At 35.8% G+C, this 25,877-nt stretch overlaps 3 protein-coding genes across 6 annotated transcripts in view; 2 read left to right on the top strand and 1 right to left on the bottom strand.

Annotated features, from left to right (window-relative positions):
- Positions 1-4,828, top strand: part of Pde6 (phosphodiesterase 6) — a 232,586-nt gene extending 227,758 nt beyond the window's left edge. For 2 of the 4 annotated variants that reach the window (XM_067763060.1, XM_067763059.1), the window contains exons 11-16: positions 1,450-1,541; positions 1,601-1,924; positions 2,042-2,195; positions 2,822-2,981; positions 3,048-3,268; positions 3,559-4,828. In XM_067763060.1, the coding sequence (XP_067619161.1) occupies positions 1,450-1,541; positions 1,601-1,924; positions 2,042-2,195; positions 2,822-2,981; positions 3,048-3,268; positions 3,559-3,962 (1,355 nt within the window). In that variant the 3' untranslated portion in view covers positions 3,963-4,828. The remainder of the gene's footprint in view (positions 1-1,449; positions 1,542-1,600; positions 1,925-2,041; positions 2,196-2,821; positions 2,982-3,047; positions 3,269-3,558) is intronic. The other 2 variants (XM_067763062.1, XM_067763061.1) reach the window with 1 other exon arrangement.
- A 9,562-nt stretch (positions 4,829-14,390) lies between these two features.
- Positions 14,391-16,247, bottom strand: LOC137238264 (golgin subfamily A member 7). Its single transcript, XM_067763058.1, has 4 exons — positions 16,140-16,247; positions 15,810-15,939; positions 15,586-15,738; positions 14,391-15,517 (listed from the first exon to the last, which is right to left on the bottom strand). Exons 2-4 carry the CDS (start codon positions 15,927-15,929, stop codon positions 15,377-15,379), a joined length of 414 nt encoding a protein of 137 aa, XP_067619159.1. The 5' UTR covers positions 15,930-15,939; positions 16,140-16,247; the 3' UTR covers positions 14,391-15,376.
- A 3,446-nt stretch (positions 16,248-19,693) lies between these two features.
- LOC137238263 (myb/SANT-like DNA-binding domain-containing protein 4) lies at positions 19,694-25,566 on the top strand. Its single transcript, XM_067763057.1, has 5 exons — positions 19,694-19,709; positions 19,786-20,155; positions 24,290-24,466; positions 24,550-24,681; positions 24,749-25,566. The coding sequence occupies exons 2-5, from the start codon at positions 19,870-19,872 to the stop codon at positions 24,982-24,984; spliced, it is 831 nt and encodes a 276-aa protein (XP_067619158.1). The 5' UTR covers positions 19,694-19,709; positions 19,786-19,869; the 3' UTR covers positions 24,985-25,566.
- Positions 25,567-25,877: the final 311 nt, after the last annotated feature.

Here is a 25,877-nt window from a genome sequence, read left to right as displayed (position 1 = left end):
GCTTAGTTCGGGGTCTCAGCAAAAAGAGACATTAAGATAGCCTATGGACGCAGATACAGTGAGACTTGACGCCTAAGTTTTATATCCGGGGCCTTTACATTAGTGAAGACAGAGACTGTACTGTCCTGGCAGTCTATGTGCTCTCTCTACTAGTCAGAAAGTCAGACTGACCTCCGAAGATGCTTCGAACATTGCCTAGCCTCAGTTCCCTTCTCCATTTTGAAGCCAACTCTCTTAGCCTTCCTACCAGTAATGTTTCACTTCAGAATGGTCAAGTTCACTTGGATCCGTTAAAAAAAAAACATTCTGAAACGGGTTCAAATAGACGGGGCACCAGTTTGGCGTCAACGACTGGCATCAGGTACTGCTGATTTTCAAATTATTCAGTAATCTTATCTGGTATACTATGTATGTGAGGTCAATATCAGGAAACAATTGAGACTCTCCTGTATAGTAACGTTCGTCGTATCGGCGCATTCCGGAAAGTATGCCCCCATCAAGAAACGATGGAGATTGCTCGTCGAAGCAGTTGCAAACCATCGATATGACCCTTCAAAGCATCCAAATCGAACTCGCCTGATTTGTAGTCTGTTCGTGTTTGCCACTTTTGTCGAGAACTTGTAACTGGATGAGGTGTAACTTGAACCTCACTTGGTTGGCTCTTCCTTTTGAATTAGAATTAAATGCAAACATATTCCGCCTCTTTTAAGCGTTGTTGTAGATTAGATTTGTAGTACAAATTCGCACTTAAAGAGTATTCAACTGCAGCTCACTTACAATAAGTTAAAAGCGATCTTATACATCATGCGTTAGTCTAAAACCATTTATATAGTCTGCCGGTGTGTCAAAGTTCCCTCACATGCTTGTAACTTAGAGGGTAAAGATTATTTACACATCGAAATTTCGAATACTTCACTGATGCTGTATTTTATTACGCTATGCGACAAAATCAAATTTTTTTCTGGGTATTGGAAGTTAGCCGCCAAAAATTACATATCGGCTTTCGATGTTCGAAATTCTGCATTTCGAATTTTTTTTTTACCGCATTCAGCAAATTAAAAAAGTGGTCCGCCTTCTTCTTTTATTTTAATGGCCGAATTCTTTTTCTGAAAAATTACAGTACTAGCAATTCCAGTGGAGAGTATGTGCAGACATGAAAGTAGTAGCCACTATCAAGGGACTATTTGGCTTTTCACTAACAGCTGTTATACTAAATTTCTCAAAAAAAGAATTGAGCCCTTCAAATAAGGGAAATATCGGACCACTTTTTTAATTTCGAAATGTAGAATTTCGAACTTCGAAACCCGATATCTATTTTTTGGAGGGTAACTTCGAAAAACGGAGATATTACTTTGTCTACCTAAGGCTCAATCTCTACAAAAAAGTGGGCTTGGTCCAATACCCAGCCGGTTCTTGCACAGTGTTATTATTAATAACTTTCTCTTACAGACTTTAATCTCTGTGATGATGACACTTGTCGAGCTGTCCTACGCATGTTTCTACAATGCAATCTAGTCGCACAATTTCAAATACCCTACGAAGTAAGTCGACGTCTAAGGAACTTATAAAATTATTCTAAATCTCGTTATCACTTTCACAGGTCCTCTGTCGTTGGGTACTGAGTGTACGTAAAAATTACCGTCCTGTAAAATATCATAATTGGCGTCATGCACTTAATGTAACACAAACCATGTTTGCTATGTTGAAGACTGGAAAGATGGAACGTTTTATGACTGATTTGGAAATATTGGGTCTACTGGTGGCTTGTTTATGTCACGATCTCGATCATCGCGGTACAAATAATGCATTTCAAACCAAAACTGAGTCACCATTGGCTATTTTATATACGACAAGCACAATGGAGCATCATCATTTTGATCAGTGCGTAATGATTTTGAATTCTGAAGGAAATAATATATTTCAGGTGAGATATGAGATATCATAGAAAGTTACAGAGTGATAAAAAGAAAAAGCATTGAAGGAATCTGTTGTATAATTTTTTTTAATCTACTTTCAAATAACCCCTGACTTTGTGTTTTAGGCGCTTTCGCCCGAAGACTACCGTTCTGTTATGAAAACGGTCGAAAATGCTATATTGTCGACGGATCTCGCAATGTACTTCAAAAAACGTAACGCCTTTCTGGAACTTGTCGATAATGGCGAATTTGATTGGCAAAGTGAAGAGAAAAAAGAATGTAAGTTTGGGCAGAAAACTACGATCTGCATTACGACGGACCTAAATCGACTGCTGAGTGGATTATAGCCCTATCCTGGCTTCGAAAACGTCCTTTCTGAGCTAACACTTGAAAATGATCATATACATGGACTAGTTTTAATAGTCCGCACTTCAGAATCAGCTTCAAACATGCCCTATCCCAGCAAAAATTCTGCACATTCTTCTGTGATGAGATTTTTTTAAGTAAATTTTGATTCGGAGTTTATCGTTATCATTCATTTATTTTTAAATTTTGAGGCGTTTTCGAATTGGCAGCCGCGATAGGGTAATATTCCAATAAGGCGTTGATATATCGGACTTCATTTATAAAATGCGAGTAATTTCTCCGACTCGAAGTGAAAGGTGACTTGCTTCAACTTTCCTACAAAAAAAATAACTTGCATTTACTAAAAAAATCAAATCTGGAAAAATTCCCAATTTTTATGCCCTGACCCATTGCTTTCTTAGGTTAGTGCTAAGCGGCATGCTGTGACGTCACATAGACATGATTTTTTTAGTAAAATGACAGAAGCAATTCCAACTCAGAAAATCGAGTCTGAGCAAATGCTCACTTTCACTGCATGACCTTACATTTTTTTCATTTAGTATTATGCGGCATGATGATGACGGCCTGTGACGTGAGTGCCATAGCAAAGCCTTGGGAAGTACAACATCGATTGGCTAAGCTTGTGGCGGATGAGTTTTTCGATCAGGGTGATCTTGAGAAGCTGCAACTGAATACTCAACCAATAGCTATGATGGATCGGTAAGTGATTTGGAGGTGTCGTACAGCTTTTATCCTAACAATAATAAGCAAACATTTTCTCTTTAGTGAACGCAAAGATGAGCTACCAAAAATGCAAGTAGGTTTTATAGATGTAATTTGTTTGCCTCTTTATCGCGTGCTTTGCGACACTTTTCCTTGGATAACGCCACTGTATGAAGGTACTCTAGAAAATAGACGCAATTGGCAAGATTTGGCTGAGAAAGTGGAAATGGGGCTAACTTGGATCGATCACGATACTATCGATAAACCAGTGGAAGAATTTTCTGGTAAGAACTTTTTCTAATTTTTTCGTAAGACCTGCTAATTAGTGCTTTTATGAAAATCCCTTATTATTAATTAATTAAAATTTTGTCTGTCAGAAAAAAAACAGTTTTTTTTCAAGTTTTTTACTCTGGTCGAAATATAATATTTATTTTTAGTCATTTTGGATTCTTTAGACCAGAATAAAAAAATAAAAAAATTCATTGCTATTTTTTGAGCAAACTACAAAATCTTTTGTTTGTTATTTGCGATCCCTGATAATCACCCCATCATCACTATATTTTGCATTTTACAGGCTGCGCCGACGAAGAGATTAAAGATATCGAATTCACCGTAACCACACTTAATTGTCAGGCGCAGCAACAACAACATGGCGACGATGCATCAACACCGGAACATCACCGTACGCGGCTGAGTATGAAAAAAACAGGCGCGCTCGGCAAAGCGGTACGTTCAAAGTTGACAAAAACACTCTACAATAGCATGGATGGTGTAAAACAGAGATCCTCATTCAAATTATTGGATTCACATGTAAGCGAAGACTTAGATGATAAAAGTCCAACAAGTCCATCACAACCAACTGCATCGTCCGCGGGCGCTCCCAGTCAGATGTCAGCTTCGTCATCCACTTCGTCAGCAGGCACGCTGTGCACAACCGACAAGTCCAAGAAGCGTTCGAAATTGTGTTCGCTGTTGTGACGAAAATTGTCCAATTAGAATTTGGTGACCTCCACCGATAAGCAAAGCAGCGGTGGGGGGATGACCGATGTCTAATTGGAGTTAAGGAAACGTATTTATTTAGAATGGTGGAAATGGAAAAAAATGTGTTACTTTTTATTGAGAGCTTGTAAAATTAATTTTTTAAGGAAGAAAGATATAAATAACTCGAAAAAAAAAAAAATAAAAAACTAAGGTGCATTCCATGTCAACTCATTTTAGCGATCGGTACTGTTGTTTTCGTTTAAATTAGAGCATTTCTTTGTACTCTACGAAAAATGTGTTTACGATTTATTTTTTAAGTTTCACTTCAAATGAAAAATTTTTTTTTTTTTAGTCACAAGGTGAAAGATAGTCCCACTTAATTTATTGTTTTAGGCCTCCGTAATTATGAAATTATAAAACAAAATAAAATTAAATTAAAAGAAATGAAATAAAATATAAAAAAGTTAATAAAATAAAATAAAATGGGATAAAAAAAATTAACTAAAATAAAATAAAATATAAAATTTAATAAAATAAAATAAAATAAAATAAATTAAATTAAAATAAAACAAAATAATTGTTTTTGTTTTTATCGGCCTATTGATAAATCATTCAAGGTTCGAATCGAGCTCAAGGCCAGAACAATAATTTTTTTTTCTAATGATAATTATTGTTATTTTTTAATTTTTCTAAATTTGAAAAATTGTATTTTGTTTTTTGGAATAGTAAGTAGAAAATTTTTCAGACAACCTGCCATAGCTGCGCAGATAGATCCATTTCGAAGGGTGCTAAGCCTTCATCATCAGTACGCTTTAGGCATGCTGCGCTAACCATTTAGCTATACAGCGGTGGTTTGTTTGACTGGCAAATTTGCTACTTCTATTCCTTTTTACCAACTATATTTATTCAGTGTTGCGCCATCTGGTGCAAATCACTGATAATGCTGGATGAGCACTTGGGAATGTCAAACAAAGTAATTGACAATAAACAAAAATCCAGCATTATCAGTGATTTGCACCAGATGGCGCAACACTGAATAAATATAGTTGGTAAAAAGGAATAGAAGTAGCAAATTTGCCAGTCAAACAAACCACCGCTGTATAGCTAAATGGTTAGCGCAGCATGCCTAAAGCGTACTGATGATGAAGGCTTAGCACCCTTCGAAATGGATCTATCTGCGCAGCTATGGCAGGTTGTCTGAAAAATTTTCTACTTACTATTCCAAAAAACAAAATACAATTTTTCAAATTTAGAAAAATTAAAAAATAACAATAATTATCATTAGAAAAAAAATTATTGTTCTGGCCTTGAGCTCGATTCGAACCTTGAATGATAAAACAAAATAAATAAAATAAAATAAAATAAAATAAAAACAAATATGATAAAAAACCTTAAATAAAATACACTTTATGTAATTGATATTAAAGACAAATTGTAAGTTTTCAAACGGCGATGGTTACTAGGACATGTTTCTGAATTTCACTTCTTCATCAGCTAGCTTTTCGGGAGCTGAGCGTTGAACTCGAATCTCCAACATTCATATCAGTGCAAGCCTTTAGCTGCTAAGCCATATGAATGTCCCGTGGTTCGCTGTACAATTGGTCTCTAAGAGTTGCCTTTTTGTTTACATTCCTTTTGATCACCATGTAGACTTTATGTAAAATAAAATATGAAATGAAATGAAATACAATTAAATTAAATAAAGAAATATAAAATGAAAAAAAAAGTTTAATAAAATGAATTGAATTAAATTAGATAAAACTAAATAAACTAAAATAAACAACAAATAACAAAATTATAAAATATCAAAAAAAAAATTAAAAAAGGAAACCAAATAAAATTAAATAAAAAAAAAATTCAATAAAATAATATAAAATAAAGTAAACAAAAATATTATAAAATAAAATAAAATAAAATAAAACAAAATGAAATAACGCTATATTAAATATAATAAAAAAACTCATATTAAATAAAAACAGTAAAATAAAATGTAAACAAAATGAAATTGAATAAAGGAAAATTAAGAAAAGCAAAATAATATAAAATAAAATGAAATAAAAAAGGTTAATAAAATAAAATTTAAATAAAATAATATAAAACATAATAAAATGAAATAAAATAAAATAAAACAAAATAACATAAGATAAAACAAAATAATATAATAACTCCATGAAGAAAACTCAACCATTTGATTTTTTTTATTTAAAAAATAACGATAGCAACAACTTGTCTCGTAATGGTAAAATTACGGCTTTTATGATATAAATTTGTTTTTTTTTTTTTTGTTAAAATTTCTTACAATAATTTTTTTAATAGCTTGGTGAAAAATTGCCCTTTAGCAAAAAATTTTATCGAACTTTTATAAAAAGTCATATAATAAAAAACAAAAGCCGAAAATTTTAAAAACGCCTGGAATTTCCCTAAAAAAAATTAAATAAATCTGGAAAACCTTTTTCGCGCTGTACACAAATTTTACAAATGTCCGTGAAATTAGTGGCATGAAATGGCACTTTAACAGTAAAACATTTCTCAAAATCAAATTTTGTACAAAAGAATTTACAAAATAACGTAAAATGATCAGGCTATTTTAGTGAATAAAAAAAGGGAAGAATAAAACTTGAAAATTAAGAACCATTTTCTCAAGAAAACTTCAAGATCTATGAAAACATTTTTTGTGAACAAAATTTGGCCGTGTTTTTTTTTTACTTGCATATACATCTCCGATAAATAGTGGATCCACGCACTTGGTCGGACATAGTGTATAACGCACACCAAAATTGAAAGTGGAGAATAGTGGAGACACATAATTTTTAGTAACAATTTTATGCGCAACACTTTCATTAGAGCAGATACAGTTATGCACTCAGTCCACGTAAAATTTAAGTGCATATATATAAGCGCGTAAAAAAACACAGCTTTTGTGTTATTTGGCAGATACATTTCAAAGTTCACATGGCAAAACGGCACTAGAGATCTATGTAGGTTGATGAGAAATCAAATGTTTCGGGGAATTGTTCAAATTTAAAATTAAGTTTGTTTATGGTAACTAAAAACTTAAAAAAAAAAATACTGGGGCATATGCATAAAAGTAGTAAAGTCTATTTTTGATAGTAAGCACTTCAAAAATATATTGAAATTCCAAGTGACTGCTTTGAAATAAGCGTTTAATAATTTTAAGGAGCATTATTTCAGTGATTTTAATATCAAAAAGTAACTAGTCAAAATTTCCTAACTAAAAAAACAAAAAACAAAAAAAAAATTGTACATAAGCAATTATTAGTGCTTAGACAGTGATAAACGTTAACCTGTTAATCTAGTCATATAAATGGATTACCTGATTATTTTTAAATCAGAATTCGCTACACTTAATACAGTCTTCAGTAAATAAAATTTACTTTTATGTTCGGTGTGATTAATCAATAGTCTAGTAATCGGATAATTGTCGAGCAATTTACTATACATTTTAGTCGATTAGTCGCAAAAATAGCGATCTTAGTAATTATTGAATTGTAAAATTGTGAACTTTTGCGAAAAATTGTCACTCAACTGGAAAAACTAGGAAACTATTGTTATATAATGTTTATTTAAATATAGCATAAGAGTAGCAGAATGATAGTGGAAATTATGAAAAAAAAAAATGAATAATAATCAAATTCAGAGAAGAAAAAGCGGCACAAAATACAAAAGTGTAGAACATTTAAGTCATGTAAGCAAACGCTGTGCAATTTACATACAGCGCATAAACTTTCAAGTTACACCACGTTTCTGACCGTGAGTGTTACAATCTTCTACGATAGCGATACTAAAACATAAAAATCGTAATTTATTAAATTATAATTAAACTTATGTATATAACTAAATGCGTAGATTCCCACAATATGTTAAAAAAAAATTATTGATATATATATATATATATATATATTCATATATAGTTTAATAAAGTTATTGAAATAAAATACTTTGTAAATTTGAGCAAAAATCCTTATGAAGAATTAAAAATAAATTGTATTTATTAGTTAAATAATTTGTTCTTAACTTTACATAAATTTATTCTAGCACAAAGACAAAAAGTTGTATTAAAGTAATGAAAATTTAAGGGTTATGAGTTAGTCTCTTACACTATTGCACTGTGTAGAGCTTTTAAGCCGATAGAGTAAATAGGAAACAAAATAAAAAAACGAAGAGCTGTAAGAAGGAATATATTTAATAGGTGAAACGCTGTCCGACTTGGGCTAAAATTTTATAGAATTATGTAAGTAATTAAGTAAAATTTTCACAAAAACTGCAATATTCGTTAAATTAAGTGGGAATGGGAGAAAAGATAGTACTAGAATAAGTTTGTGAGAGATAAAATCGTAGTAAAACGCTGCAAAATAAATTAATTAATGAAATTAGTAAAAAATATGAAATTTAACTCAAATGTTTTAAAGTTTAGTTGTATGTTTGTACATTAACTCATATTTATAAATTTAAATTAGTAAATGTGCATGTCAATTTCTATTTTAGTGGCAAATATACCTAAATGTACTTATAAACATAAAACAAAACAAATAAACTAAATCAAAGCAAAAGCAAAAATCAATACCAAAAATAAAAAATTAACAACTATTAACTTAAACTAAATAAAATTAAAAATAAGCAGGCCGTTTTGGAATAACTACAGATTTGCGTAACTAATTGGAAGCACGGATATTTAACATAATACCTTTTTTTCTTTCGTTAATTTTTGATAGTAGGGCCGTTTTCACCACCTTCAGTTAGTCTCTTATCATGATGGAATTATAGAAGGTAGCGCGCGCATGTAAACATTAATTCAGCTGTTTTTTATGGGCAATTTTTACGTCATTTTCCTTCAGCTCTTGTTTTTTTCTCTCTTTCTTTCATTCGCTGAAGCAGTCAAGTGTGACGTCGATGCGCAGAACGAAGCAATTTTATACTCGTGAATGCACAATCTTCTGTGGGTGATTTGTGCTCTTATCTATAAGTTATCGAAATTCTAGTTTTCTTCATGCTGGCAAACGTGTAGTGAAAAATCAACAATTTTGTTGAATTTTGTGTATTCACAATAGATTTCTGCGATTTGTAGCGCAAGATATTCACAATTATCCAATCAACTGATGCTATGCCATCCTTTGTTGGTGGAAACGAAAATGTCAAATGAAGCTATCTGAAGAACTTCTATCCTACAGTTAAATTTTAACTTATCTAGAGATAATGAAAACGGCCGTTGGTGTTTTTAGAAAGAAAGTTATTAAGCTAATTGGCCTATAGTCTTTATAATACTATAACGAATTTAGTGAAATTCCGCTTATTTTACACCTTCTACTAAAGTTCGTATCGCTAAACTGTTGAATAAAGAACTCCAATATTTATTAATGCAAAATGGTCTTTATTAGACTACTTTAATAACACTTATACTTAGCAACTGATAGCGTGCTTAAATCAAACTGATTACTGCTTACTCAGCTTTAACTCCTTTTATACTCTGTGATGTCTCGTTCGCATACTTCTAAGCGTTTCTTCTTCTAGAATTTACTACTTGTTTACCAGCTATAAACTACAGATGCACGTTTACAGCTTCTCATATGCGTGTGTATGTGTGAGTGATACTTGCACAAATGATTGCCTACTTTTGTGAGCATCTCAAATATATGCATGTGTATGTGTGAGAAGTACTTTGCTGATGATTGCATACTTTTGTGAGCATCTCTCCGCTGCTGGCATGTACATATGTGTAGATATAATGTTTGATTTGTTTATTTACATACAAGTCACTGCTTAGTATCGACTTAGAGATGATAGCATCCCTTAGTGTTGCTAATATTCGTCACAATACACATACCTAAGCTTTCCCTTCCATGGCAGAAAGACGACGCTAACCGGCCTCCAAGAGTGCGGCATATAATTAAGTGCCGTTTTTTCCATCTCTAATTAAGTTAAAATTTAACTATAGGATATCGATCCTGTAGATAGCTTCATTTGAAATTTTTTTTTTCACCATCACAGTGCGACTCGCCCCAATTAAATCGATAATTGCAAATACATATATTGTAGTACAAATCACAGAAATCTATGCACACATTGAAAATCAACAAAACAGCTGACTTTTTTTTACACTTTTCTGAAGATGGTGAAAACGGCCCTTAATTTTCTACACGCATCAAATATTATCTGCAGCCAGTCTACGATCTGGCGATTGTAAGTTCTAGAGGGCTTTTTCAGCTTGTTCTTAATTGGTATCGGTCACCATCCCTGGTATTGTACGGTTCATATTCGGAAAAAATAAATGTAAGGCGAATTGCCGCCGGAGTGATTGGCAAATCACTGCCGAGATGCAACCCTGCTTTGAAAAACTTCTAATCTAAAAACTTGTTTCTAAACTTTAGAATCTAAAGTTTTGATGTTGCTTTGCCCGATACGTGAGCCCAGGATTTTCGGTGTGGTAGGCGGAGAACGCTACCACCACACGGCGGCCAGTCAAAAAGGGACAATTAAGTTTAAATGTGTCTCCAGAAGCGCCTCGAAGGACTGTTTACTATTACAGTGCCAAAACTACTACACTTCGATTGAATTTTTCTCAGCCTAACTGTTTCGATGGGGCATTCGATGTTTGCAACGAAATGTTTTCTTAACACCATGTAGGCCTTGTTTCTTTCAGGTTTTTGGATCCTGAACATATCTCTGTCCCCATTGCAGCAAGCTCCGTTTTCTGCAGCCTTTGCTAGCTTAAAGATCTCACAATAATGACACTATGGTGCTTACCAACAATGGTGGCTTTGTTTTGCTCCTGGATCTGCTATAAAGGCATACTCTGTTATAAGCATTTATTAGCATATTTGAAATGGTGATGTGGCATCCCTCCGAACTCCTCAGCAGTGGCAACATCCTTAGCTATCCCAAGCTTCCTACCTACTAACCCCTGGAATTTGTTTCAGTTCAATTTTTTAAAAGCCTTACCTTTTTTACCCTTATAAGGGGTACACTGAAGCTGTTGTATGCGTGGTATCAGAACGTTAAATTATCTCGTACTGGACAGTCATATATGGATATATCATGTTTGAACTCACTAAGCATATTACTTTAAGTATGCCCAATATACATACAAAACTTACCCCTGTTGTCCTTTCTTTTTAAGGCTCTCGATGTCAATTTTTTCCTCGCCCTCGACTTCTCCTTCGAAGCCGTGTAGATTATATGCTCCTGCTATGTGTGTCATTTAGTGATGGAGTGCGACCGTATGTAGGCTGAGATACGACAAGTACCTTCCAACCCTCTTTCGGAATAGGTCCAAACACTGGCCTTGGGAACAGTTTACTCACTGCAGATTGGCATACATCCCCACCTTTCGATAAACATCGGACAGAAGGGACTAATACGATCAATCAGCGGTAGTCAGGGACTGCTTCACCACACGAAACTCATCCTCACAGGGACAGCCAAAATTACAGCGTCACCTCCTCTTGCTTTGCTTTACAAGCTCTGTATTGTTGGCATATTACCACTATTTTTCCTATCTTTCTGTATGGCTTTAGGAGTAGTTGCTTTCTCGATATTGGAGTGAATATATACTAAATGTTTTGTCGATGCCGCTAGTCTGCCTCATGGCCCTGATAACGGCGTTTCTCGACTAGCCGTCAAATAATAACTATAGGTAAGAAAACTGTGGCAAGGCCTCCGTTACTGCCCGAAACGTTTCTGTTTTGAGAAGGGGTCACTGGTCATAATTTAGCAGCAAATCATGGGCTAATTCTTAACGACGACCTTGTGTAAGAGGTTTGAAGAGATATGAAGAAAGATTAGCAAAGCAATCAAAAAGAAAATTAGTCAGGTATCCAGCTCATGAAGCAATAATTGGGGTAATCACAATTTAATATTATGTATGGTGTCAACCTTGCCATGCTTAAGTTTTAATAAGTATATTACTCTGGTAATTTTGTTACATATTTTTAAAATTTGAAAATGCAACCCATATTAAAATTAAAACAAAATATCTGTTATGTTATAGAAATTGATATTGATTGATTGCCTCTTGTTCAAAAATAAAGCTGCTACAAATTTATGCAGTATTATGTATGTAAATATTTACAGATTTTAAATACTGCTTTGCTTATGTTTTCTTATATAAACTAATGAATCAAAACCAAACACAATCAAAATCGTATACAATTCGATTCTAAAATAGTTCATGTAGATATGAAACTAAGTGCATATGCATAGGGGGCATTCCATGTCAGCTCCACAAACCGATGGATTTTGCATCATTGATTTAGCGTTTTGTTGTACCCTTCGAAAAAGGTTTATATAATTTTTTTTTTATTTTTCTTAGAGGAAATCTATATATGTGACCCGTTCTATGAAAAGGTGGCTTATGACTCAAAAAAGAAATTGCGAGAAACAGTTGTTGAAGATAAACAATGCATTTCTTCAGTTTCTTAGTAGTAGTAATTTGTTTGAGTCATAAGCCACCTTTTCATAGACCGGGTCACATATATAAAAATGAATGTCCGTTTGTGTGAGGCTTATAGAATCAAAAACTAGCCGGGCGATTTTGTTCAAACTTTCACATAAGTTGCGTATACCTCACATGGTTTGGTTGCGATCGACGCACAGGGTCTCGAGATATAGGCCAAAACGTGGACCCGGGTACCCCTAGAATGTGTTTATAGAATATGGACATCAAATTGAAGCTGGGTGGGTGGTCTCCGAGTTAGACGGAAAAGGCTTATTAAAATGTATGCAGATATACCAAGTTTAGGGCAGAATAACGTCTGCCGGGTGTGCTAGTATCAAATAAAATTTTTTTTTTATAATTTTCGTATTTTTTTTAAAGCTCAGTAAAAACAATTCCATCTGAATTTTTTCATTGTTGATAAGAAAACATTCAAATTTTTAATAAATTTCTTTTAATCAATCAAAGGACAATAACCCAGCACGACCAATTTCAGACAATTCTTTGTCAAGATATTAAAAAAAAGTCACTAAAAAATACAGTAATTTGAAGAAATCATAACCTGACTGGCAGTAAAAAATATTGTGAAAAATATAAATATTTTGCGATGGATACATAGCCATATACATACAAATTTCAGTAAAAGCGGTGATGTAAAATCTATCGGTAAAATGAGTGGGGTGGAATGTTCTATGTACATCTGTGAGTAAAAAAGAAACAGCACATTTTTTGGAAATTTGATCAGTTAGTTCCTTCTGTATGCCCAAAATAAATGTCAAAAGTGTTGAGAGACGTCAATATTACACTTTGAACTGACTGAAATATTTTTTAATACCAAATCGCTCTTTTAAAGTTTCTTAAATCATAAAAAAAAATGGAAAATTTTATGAACATTTTTAGCAACTTCCCACACGTATCTAATTTTTCGAGAAGGTTTACGTAGTTTTTGTTACATATTTCATAGTTTCTTTTTTTTTTCAATTACTTAAATTAAAAAGAAAATAATTGATACGATTTGAAGTTTTTATTTTCTGCTATTTTTTTACTCCCAGGTGTATATTAGAATATATCGAATATTCGCAAGCAAATTTTTAACAAAAATATTTGGCTATTGTAGTAGTTTTTAATTTAAGTTATGTTTGTATGTACAAATACTAAATGTGTGTAGTAGAAATGCAAACAATTTATTAACTGCACAGAGAAAAAATTTGAATGCAAATAAATGTAAAATTCATTGAAAATATATAAGAAAAAATCTGAATATAAAATAGTTTTATTCAACGCAACATCAATAGGAAGCAGTCTGCACAGGAAAATGGTAGGTAAAGGTCAGAGAGCTTTACTCAGACATCAACATAGCCCAGCGAAATAAAACACGTGGCTACGCTGACTAGGCCATGTTATGCGATTGGAAGATGATGCTCTTCCACTCCATTGGAAGGAACAGGTGGAAAACGATTTCCATGGTGTCACCAATTCGTACCAGTTCAGCGAAGAAGCGACTGGCAAGCCTTGTTGGACGACCGTAAGAAATTTAAATACATCGTCCGTCCTCATTTGAAGTTAGTTGTTGTTGTTGTTGCAACGATAAGAACAGTCTCCAAAGGTTTTGGGGAGTGCTATCGATGTTCCTTTTTCGGATATATGTAGATCCGGTACGTTCCGGTAACAAGCACCATTAAGTTGTTGTTGTATTAACAGACCTTCGCCGCATTCAATGGACACTACCACTCACAAGTTGTCATCAAAGTCCTCTAACGGGAGTCCAAGGAAACTGGCTTTTTCAACAGGGGCGAACCATAGGGAGATAGGTGTTAGAGGCACCATTAAGTTGTTCGTGCCTTTAAGTGAAAAAGGTTATTCACATCTCTCAATTTTGGTACTATATGGCATACAAAAAAAAACGTTAAACTAGCATAGTAAGTTCTTCAATGAAATTCTGAAATATGGACCGTTCGCATTAAACGTCTAAAATATGGGGCGTTCTTAAACTTGTTTGTTTATTGTTCCTTTTAGTATAAATTTCATCTTCTCTTTAATACATATTTGTAATACCCCTATATTGCTAGTACAATATTCTCGTAATGAGTTTTGAGTTCGAAATCAAACGTGTTTGTGATTGTAGCAGTTCTGTAGTAGCAATATAGAAGTATACATAAATGATTTATTATATTTAACTAGTATACTCATTTTGGTAATTCATTAGATTAAGTAGTAAATACATTACATACTTTAAAAACTAATAACGCTTATACATTATACATATTATACCCTTTATTATTTTGTTCAATTTTAATCAGTGACTTATACATTTTATATACTTTGAAAGTTTTTTTTATTTTCATTATACTAAACAACTGATATACGCTGATGAAACACTATAGTAAGTTTACGCAATCTCATTAAAGCTTGAACAGCTATCGTTACATATGCAGGTTTCATTAGAGCTGTTACTATACATTAAGCAGTTAATAAACTGCAGTTTTAAATTTTTTATTTTTATTTTACCGTATTGATTTTGGGGCTTATAAATTCAGTAAAAATTATATAAATTGGTGCATAAATGTTTACTTAAATTCCTACATCTATAAATTTCGCACTACACTTTTATAATGTTCATAGATTTGCTATATTTGATTTTCACGGCTTTACTGTTTACGGCCAGTAATTCTGTATTCAAATTAGCATTTTATAACTAGGATACCGAAATCGTTAAATTAGCTTGTATTTATGAATGCATTCACGTGTGATATAATAAAAATTAGGTGTAGCTATATTTACTAAATTAAAACGTATCCTTTCTAGTGAAACTTTTAAGAAATACTATAACCAAAATCATAATATGGAAAAGTATGAGAAGCTCGATTTCGATTGGATATTTTGTTGTCATATTTTTTACCACAAACGTTGCTCTCAATCAATTTCACATGAAAAACTCTTCAGTTGAATGAGAAAGCGGAAGTCACGTCCGTCCAGGACGATCTAACACAGATATTTCAATAACACGCAAGCCTCGATACGTGGGATCGATTACTTGTAAACCTTTTGGGTTGTAAATGCGCTCATTTTGGGAAGCAATAAATTTTGATATTTTACGCAGGGTCTGTATGAATAAAAGTTGCTCATATAGTAGGTATACCTTGATAAGTAGTTGACGTGTGTAGCACTTACCTTTTCATAGTGTGTCTCCGAGCACATGTAAATCAAATAAGCGGTGATACAGCCAATGCAACCTTCACAGTAAGTACTACAAGAGCCTTTTTCCGCCTCTGCGAAAAATTCATTCAGCCTATTTATGGTAGATTCAAACACTTGACGTTCAACCTTTGGAGAATATTATAAAAAGCACAAATTTATAGTTCATTTCATTAATAATGGATTCATGCTGTACTCACCAAGCCTTCCAATTCGCTGGGAAGCCGTGTGTGAAATTTGACTGATGTGCCTTCGCTGTAATCGCGTTGTATGAAGACCTTATTGGAACCGCCCTGCAGCGAGGTTAAACCTTGCGACATTTTCTTTTTTCTGCAAATAGACAAATTCCAAAGTTAATAGGCACATTATCTTGAAGATTGGCACAATTAAGTTAAAGAAGCAAAGGAGTTTTACATCACTTTAGTACATTAATTTTTTTCTTGCTTGTTTGAGGCGAATCAGCAGATGTTATGTATATGGACATTTTTTGTTAATAAATTTTTGTATATTCAATTTTGATTGAAAACGACCTTTTACTTGTTTATATGTTACCACTCCTTCCTTTTCGATAATGTAGTTTATATTGCAAAGAATTTTTTCATGTAGTTTTTTTGTAAAATTCAATTGCTCACCTCAATCATAGTGTACCTATACCAAGTGTGTTCACTAAGCAATAAACGTCAAAACTACAAACAGCCTCGCTCACCTGATGGAAATCTCAGGTCTAGAGTCGCATTTTTGGTCTCAACGACAACATTTTTGACTACCAATCGTATCGACTTTTTCAATTTTTCAATCATTCGGCGCACTCGGTAATGGTATCCATTTTGAATTCGCTGTCATTCCGAATCCAGCGAGTGCCTGTCAGAATGCTTGACAGATAAGTCAACACACTTGTACTTGTACACTATGACCTCAATTGTCCTGTGCAAATTTTCTTCAATCTTCTTCCAATCTCTCGACTGTCAATGTTGCACAGAAAAAAAGAGACAAATGCACTGCATTGCCGACAGTTCACCACCAACCACCAAAAACGCCTGTCAATGACGAGATTGTTTAATGGTAATGCCCCACAAATCACTTTCCCAGATTGCGCATTCACGAGTTCAAAATTGCTTCGTTCTGCGTATCTTCTTCAGCGAATGAAAGAAAGAGAGAAAAAAACAAGAGCTAAAGGAAAATGACGTGAAATTGCCTTTAAAATAATGTTTACATGAGCAATGCGCCACCTTCTAAAATTCCATCATGATGACGCCTTGTATACCTGTGTTTGGTCAAAGAGGATAAATATATTTATCCTCCTTGGTTTGGTGCATTGTGAAATCATACAAGTATACAAGTGAAAAATCTTTCTATTCCTCCATTGCCATACCTACCTGTCAAATAATAGTTGACAGAGAGAACGGCTGTCGCGAATGGCAGATAATCAGACTACATATTAATATTCATTTCTAAGATCAAGTTAATAGATCAAAGCATTAGCAGCCAGCTACACATACAATTTAAAATATGTAAATAGTGCAATATACCATTCGTCTACAAAAATGTTTGAAAAACGATATTGAGCAAATGATTTAAGTAATCGAACAGCGTATGAACAGGTGATCGAAGCTGTTTACTATTGCGAACGTTTTTATCAAACATTCGCCACTTGTATGAATTTACAATGGTTCGGTGATTAGTGTAAAAGTTGAATATAATTAATTTCAGACGATCCCGGCAGCCGGCAGCACTATTACTTGGTAAACAAAGATTTTTTATTCGTACTGTACGTACACTCAGATGTTGATACAAACGAAGGCGAATCTATACCAGGTGGTGGCAAAGCGAATTCAATCAATTCGCCGTGCAGATGAATGTCAAGTCAAAAGAAAATTTTCATTGATTTCGATTAATTGACATTTTGCAGTACAAGCAAGGGGAATCTATACAGGTGGTTTCAAAGCGAATTCAATCAATTCGCCGTGCAGAGGAATGTTAAGGCAAAAGAAAATTTTCATTGATTTCGATTAACAGACATTTTGCAGTACAAGGCGTTGTATGGAAAATTATCAAGAATAAGCAATCAGCTGATGGGATAACACCACCTGTAATGAATTCGCCTTGAGTACAAAGCGTTGTATGGAAAATTATCAAGAAGAAGCAATCAGCTGATGGGATAACACCACCTGTAATAAATTCGCCTTGCTTTACAGTAAAAACTTGGGCTTAACGGGTTTTGCAACAAAACAAAGATTTTTGGGAAATAGGTACCCTTCTTCACGGATGGGTCGAAGGCGGTCCGAAAGATTGGAAGGGGGGGGGGGGGGGGTGGGAGGGTGGGGGGGTTCTTTTGTCAAGAGCTAAATGTAAGCCGCAAGTTTAAGTTGGCTGATCACTGCAGTGTATTCCAAGCGGAAGTTGCTGCTATTAAGGATGCGGTGGATAAAATGCTATCCAGTCCTTCTACGGTTAGGGAATTTAATATCTACTCTGATTGCCAAGCGGCTATAAAGGCCTTGAGCTCAACTACAGTGCGATCGAGGGTGGTCTGGGAGTACCTGACCTCACTTGCGATTGCATCGAATTATTTTACAATTAAGATTATCTGGGTCTCGGGCCATAGTGATATACCGGGTAACTGTCAGGCGGATCTCTTACCTGGGTGGGTCCAACATCGGTTTAGAGACCAAAACTATATCCGCGCAAAACACTTTTACCCACAGTTTTTATTGTGGGTACGACAAAATCATCGAAATTACAACAAAATCATCGAAATTACAACAAACACATGAAAATTTTCAATTTTGTTTGCAAATATCTCCGAAAAGAAATAAAATTTGATTCGTGATCCTGGGTCCAAATCGCGTCTTTTGACACCGCTCCCAATATTTTTGGAAGAGTTTTAGCAGTTGTTAGCTAAAGTAAAGAATTACCGTCTGCTGAAGTAATTGGGTTCACTAAGGCTCACCTATCAATGGTCATTGGGGTTTTGACAAGGCACTGTCCCATGGGTATTCATGCGGTACATCTCAATATATTGGAAACTCCATCCTGCTGCAGTTGTATGGAAGATGATGAGGTGGAATCACCAAATCACTTTATGCTTGATTACCTAGCTTTTGCCAGAACTAGGCGAAAGTATTTCGGTCGCTACTCACTTGGATCTCCCGAGGAGCTATCCAAGGTTGAGATCGGTATCATTCGGAACTTTATCGTTGCTACCCAACGATTCTCTAAGTAGTTACATCTACGTCACCGTTATTTTAGTTTATTATATGTGGTATCACAACGGACCTTCATGTTGTCCAAGTGAGCTTCCCCTATCAGGGAAGCTACCACCCAACCTAACCTAACCTAACCTACCCACAACATTAAAATAACTTACGCTTTAACGCCCATACATGTTTTTATTTCCCCTTCATCCATATAAATATGCCACTGAACAAATACGGGTAATTCTATACGACAGACTGACACTGCTAATACGCTTCAAAAAATATCGAGAGATTTGTCAAAAGACGCATATTAATCACGAGAACAATAATCCGAAGGCGGAAAAGAAAAATGTTATCTTTGTTCGGAGATATTTGAAGTTAACGTTGGCGAGTTTAATATGGTTGTTGTAATGTTGTAGTACCCACAAGAAAAGCTGTGGGTAAAAGTGTTTTGCGAGGATATCGCATCGGCAAACCGATGTTGGACCCACCCAGGGTAATTTTATATAAGCGCGGCCGAAGGCCGCCAATGCAGAAAGGTGTTCTGCGCAAAAATACTATGGATACCACCCTCGGTTTCGGAGGTACCCGCGAGTGTTTTTTGGGTTTTTCGTTAATATCTTTTGAACGAGTTAACATTTTTTTTCCGCCTTGGGATTATTAATACTGATATCAAGACGCGTCGTTTGATACCTCTCTCGATATTTTTGGACGCGTATTAGCAGTGTCATGCTGTCGTAAAGAATTACTATCAATTTGCCCAGATAAAGGAAGGACAATTCGAGAGTGGTTGGCATCACTGAATGTCCTTATACCGTTTGTTTGGGTTATCCTTATGCACATAAAATTGAATACATACTTTTGGTTTGAGGTTGTGGGCAGTAAAAGGGTGCTGAGCAACTGGTAAAAATTAATATAAAATCTAGTACCGTTACATTATTTATATATTTTAAATAATGGAAAATTCATTCACTTGCAGATTTGCACTCAAAATTTTAAAACTTTTAACTGCTGCATCTTTACATTAAAATCTGTAAAAGAGATAATAAGTCCCAGTGCAATCATGAAAATTGCCAAAACTGAACGACGAACCCGTGCTCCAAACTTCACCACATCTGAAACTATACTGTTGTGCAAAATATTAAAAAATCATAAGTTTATAATTGAAAATAGAAAAAACGACGGAGCTGCACTTATTCAAAAAGAAAAAGCATGGAAGCAGGTGACGAAAGAATTTAATGCAACAAGCAAAGGATGCACCCGTACAATGAAAAGCTTACAATTAAATTATAAGAACTTGAAAAAGAGAATGGCGAAGAAGTACGCAAGTACCACAGCAAAGATATCAGGTATGTGTGTGTGTGTGTCAATGAAACTGCTTGGTATACCTAAATATGTGTATGTGGAGATTGGAAAATGTCATGGCCATAGTTTAAAATGTTTGTAGAGTATGGTCTTCCTATATAATTCAGACAAGGTATAGGGACTGACTAGCATACTGAACAAGCATCCATCGGGTTGGAGATTGTGCTTAAAATATGCACGCGGTAAGGCAAGCGTGTCAAAATCCGTTCCTTGGGTTTTACCTGTAAAAAAACTCTAGCCGCGATAGTTGATGACTGCCCTCGCCATGACATCAAAATCATATTCGATGACCCTAACGCCAGTATAGCCAAAGAGGCCTTTTATGTCTTAATCGCTAAAACAACAACAACAGGAGGCCTTTATTGCTTTCCAATTTAAAGCTTCTCCAACTCAATTCTCAACCTCAACTTCCAGTAGCGAAGCTTACTTACCTAGCAAGTGAGGTTTTGACGACCACAATATTTACGCGGAAGGAAGGGATTAAATGACCTAAAAGGTTCAACGTGGGCACATCAAATCATATTCGAAATTATCGGGCTAGTACCCAACATTGATGAAACTCCACAAAACCTCCGGTTGTTGTTGTTGTAGCAGTGCTTCGCCCCACCCAATAGTTGCGACCGATCACAGATTGTCATCAGTATCTTCTAACGGGAGTCCAAGGAAACTTTCTGTTTCAACAGGGTTGGACCATAATGAAAGGGGTGTTAGAGGCGTTGGTTCCACATTACAATTAAAGAGATGGTTGGTGTCATGTGGGGACACATTGCAAGCGGGGCATACATTTTGTATGTCGGGGTTGATTGTGGATAGGTAAGAGTTTAGCCTGTTACTGAATCCAGAACGAAGTTGAGCTAGAGTGACTCGCGTTTCCCTGGGGAGTGTGCATTCCTCTTCCGCAAGTTTTGGGTACTGTTCTTTGAGGACTGGATTCACCGGGAAATTCCTGGCATAAAAGTCCGACGCCTGTTTGTGGAGTTCACTGAGGACCTGCTTGTGTTTTTTTGCTTCATACGGCTGAGTTCTCAGGTGTCGTATTTCCTCATAATGCTTACGGAGATGACTCCTTAAGCCCCTAGGCGGTGTTGGCTCATCAATTAGATGTCTGTTGGGATGCCCAGGTTTTTGGATATTCAACAGGAATGGTTAGCATCTCATTTCTCTCCCTGATGGGGAGTATTCTCGCCTCATTATGTAGATGGTGTTCTGGGGACATAAGGAGACAGCCCGTGGCGGTTCTGAGAGCAGTATTTTCGCAGGCCTGTAGCTTCTTCCAGTGAGTAGTTTTTAGGCTTGGCGACCATATAGGAGACGCGTAGAATGCAATCGGCTGGCCAATTGCTTTGTATGTGGTATTGAGCGTTTATTTGTCTTTTCGCCAAGTACTGCTAGCAAGGGATTTGAGGATTTTATTACTCTGGCTCTGGATTTTCGGTACAATTGCGGCTGCATGCTCACCAAAATGTAGATCCTAATCAAACGTCACACCCACGATTTCGGGATGTAGGACAGTCGGTAGCGTAGAGCCATCGACGTGGATGTTCAAAATGGTCGTCATTTGGGACGTCCATTTTGTAAATAAGGTCGCGGAGGATTTAGTCGGTGATAATAGCGATGCTTTTTTTTACACGCGTATACGTTTCGTTTGCGCGTGAAAAAAACGCCTATCCTTGCTTAGATAATGCTTAGGAGACCCATCTAGCGCCAGTGGTTAAACAACTAGCTACAGCTACAGGGTGTACCGAAAAGCGGAGACACAACCCTCTGTTGTATTTCTGTGTATAACATATAGCTGAATTGTGATATATAGTAGACGCGCATAGAATACATGGAATTAGTGCAGAGGGTGAAACATAGACACAAATTTCAGTTACGTCTGAGTATAATGCGCATTGAAATTTAGTAGTAATAATTTTATGCGCAGCAATTTGAGAGGTGTATTTAAAGTTTGTCGCTTAGCAGTCCATATAAAGTTTAAGCGTAAACGAATATAGACTTAAAAAAAAAACACAGCTAATACCAGGTTTCGCGAGGCGAAAAAACTGGGGAGATCAGGGAAGTAGCCGTTTATTCTGCTGCAAAGCTCAGCGATCTGTGTGCCTGTGGTCATTATTGTGCAGTCAACGGCGTAGGAAACGATAGTAACTCCTTCTGGTGGCGAAAGTAGCTTAGGTATGTAGAAATTAAACAAAAGTGAGGGTAGGACACCACCCTGCGGCACCCCTTGTTATATTCTTCTTGGTTTTGATGTTTCGTTTCTAAATTGCACTGATGCCTGCCGACCACACAGAAAATGTGCGGTCCACCTTTTAAGACATGGGGGAAGGGTAGACCCTTCCAGGTCTTGCAGTAGCGTGCCATGGTTGGCCGTTTCAAAAGCTTTTGATAGGTCTAGCGCAACGAGTACTGCTCTAAACCGCAATTTATCTGGGTGCTAATGGAATTTAGCGCGGTGGTGGTGCTATGCAGTTTTCTGAAGTCATGCTGATTACAGGCTAGCTGCAAATTTGCTTTGGAGTAGGGGAGCAAAATGGCTTCAAGCGTCTTGACTACTGGCGATAGGAGAGATATCGGGCGATATGACTCTCCTATGTTAGCTGGTTTTCCAGGCTTTAGTAGCGGGACCACCTTGGCCATTTTCCATTTTTAGCGAATGACAAAGGTGGAAAGAGACATGTTGAAGGCATGTGCTAAATATTTGAAACCCTCTTTCCCTAGGCTTTTAAGCATCGGCATGGCTATGCCGTCTGGGCCCATTGCTTTGGATGGTTTAGCATGACCGGTGGCATTCTCAACCTCTTTGGCGGTGATGGTAATTGGTGACGCGCTGAATTTATGTTTATGTGCATGTCTGTTGGCCCTCCGTCTATCTTTGTCGACTATAGAATGCATTATATATTGTCGGCAGAAAGCGGTCGCGCATTTTTTCGCATCCGACAGCACTTTATCGCCAAAGGCGATGGAAACTTTGTCATTGTGCCTAGACGGATTCGATAGGGACTTTACGGTGGACCAAAGTTTACCTACACCTGCAGAGAGGTTACAACCGCTTAGGTGCTCCTCCCATTTCGACCTCATGTGTTCATCCACAAGCAATCTGATGCGTTGGTTTATATCCCTTATATCCCTTATTTGGGGGTCGTCGGGATCAAGCTGTCTTAAAAGGTCACGTTCTCTCGCTAAATTTGCGGCCTCCGCCGAAAAGTGGGGCCGAATTTCGGCATTTCTACCGGCGGGAGTGAAGCGAGCCGAGGCGGATTCAATGATCTTGCGGAAAGCACGCTCCCCTTGGCGGGCATCAGTCGGGATAGGGAGGACAGCAAAGGGGTTGTCTATAAAGGATTTGTATTCCTCCCAGTTTCCTTTTTTAAAGTTTATGAAAGTGCGTTTTTCTGTGACGATGAAGTCGGCAGTACGCTCGAGCGAAATAAGTATAGGAAGGTGGTCGGATGCCAATGTTACCATCGGCTGCAGTTGACGCAGTTTACGAGTCCTGCGCTCATGATTGATATATCCGACGAACTGTGACAGCTTCCTACCATACGTGTGGGGGCGTCTCCGTTTATTGTGCAGAACGTCGTTTCTCTATTTGATCCGCCAAAATCTCACCCCTACTGTCCGCCCACAAGTTTGAATGCAGCCGAAATACACACTTTCTTTGTGAAGCGAATTGAGTGCTTTCAGAAATACAAAGAAAGCTGTCCGTCGAGAAGCTGCTCACGAAACAGACAGCTCACACCTGCTCACTAAGAACAATATTTGACCTGTCAATTGAATCGCTCAGCAGGAGAACATATATACCTAATTCACTAAAGAAAGATGCCTATTGGGTCATCTAAGTCTAAGCAGCGAAGGTGGTAGATTTAGGTTCTAGTCAAATTTAATTGGACTTAGAAATTGCAATTATATATCAGATTTTGGTGCGATCTTAAATTTTACGTTAGGTTATTCAAGTCTGAGATTAAGCTATAAGCTATAATGTAAGAATGACATTTTCATAGTAAAAATAAATCAGTAGGTATGCACTACTACCTTCTCGGCATGATAGAGACCCTAGTCTACGGCTAGTTTCAGGTTCTGGGTGGATGATTATTATATTTATCAACTAATTGTTATAGCTGATAAATCTACTTCCTCGGATGAGATGAATGATTCCGTAATGACCACTGATAGTTGGGACAAAATTGCAAACAGCACTGGTATTCCAGCAGAGGTTTGTCAAGAAATACTTATAGATTTTATAAACGAAACGGATGTTCAAGAAGAAGAAGTGAGAATAAAGATTTTACATACAGGTGAGCACTACTTTTAGTTGTACAAGTAAACTAAAGTCACGTTTTGACTAAATATGCGTAAAATTTCGTATTTTTCCTTTAAGATGAACAATCCACAGATCCGTTGAAAGAAAAGCAAGAGAACATGGAAATAGAAAAGCCTGAAAATGTTGATGTAGAAAATTCTATTAACTACAAGTCGAAATTGAGAAATGATAACCAACCTCAATTGAAAGGTAAGTATCAAACGCTCCTCAGATAGACAGTGCGAACGTAATATGCATTTGTGTTAATTTGTTCTAGGCATAAGCAAGCTACCAATTACGGATAAGGAAACAATTGCAGAAAATCTTAAAATAGTTACTTATCAAAAGGAATTACTACGCATCCAGCTAATTGAGGAGGAGGAGAAACTTGAACATAATCGTATATTAAGAGAAATGGAATATGAAGATGCACGGGAAAAGTATGAACACAATGCGCTTATAAGAAAACTTCAAGTGGAAAAATATCTCAAAAAGCAAGAGAAGCTTATGTAAGTCATATAATAGCAAACTTAACCAAAAAAATGGGATACGAGTGGACAATAAGATAAGCCAAAGTCATTAATACTAACTAATACACCGTTAAACTGAAGTTTGTAGATACATACATATAAAGGTTAGTCGCGAATAACGTTCTAATCGTTAATTACAGCAAACCAAAGTTTTAAAAAAATTTAAATTGCTATAAAAACGAAATTAGAAATAGAGTAAGTAGGGAACAACTATTAAAAAAAAAATGCAAGGCGCGATAAACATCCGAAGAGATTAAGGCTGACCTACTTTTCCAATTTACGCTGGGCTTCTTTTAATTTTTCCTACAAATTGGCGGAGCGGGACCGACATGTCTTACGTCGACTCCGAACGGTATCTGCAAGGCAGATGAGTTTTCACTGAGAAGCTTTTCATGTTAAAAATACACTCGGAGTGTTTGCCAAATCATATTTTCTAATTGAAAAATCTTGTTTCTAACTTTTGATGTTACTTTGCCTGGGAATTGAACCCAGGATATTTGGTAAGGTAGGCGGACCACTCTAGGATCACACCACTACGGCCATCTGTTTAAAAGCCATCTGGTGCACCCAGAATTTCCTCATAATTACAGGTTTTAGAAGAGTAATCTTTATATGTGAACATGGTTATTTAATTGTCGATTATCAGTTATATATAAAAACGAATTTTTTAAAATATTTACATTTTCGTTTAATTTCGTTCGGTTTCATTGGGTATTTTTTTTTTCTAAAGCTTCAAAATCTTATAAAACACCCAGCGAACAGTAAAGCTAGAGAGAGATTGTGAGCATCGAAGTTTTTTGTGTAAAATTATAATCTACATACTGGTGCACATGTTTACAATCGATTGTTCGACTAGTCGATTAATCGAGCAGCAAC

The sequence above is a fragment of the Eurosta solidaginis genome, chromosome 1 (assembly GCF_040869045.1).
Source record: "Eurosta solidaginis isolate ZX-2024a chromosome 1, ASM4086904v1, whole genome shotgun sequence".
Lineage (NCBI taxonomy): Eukaryota > Metazoa > Arthropoda > Insecta > Diptera > Tephritidae > Eurosta > Eurosta solidaginis.
Note: the sequence above shows the minus strand (reverse complement) of the source record. Positions and strands in the feature narration are given on the sequence as shown.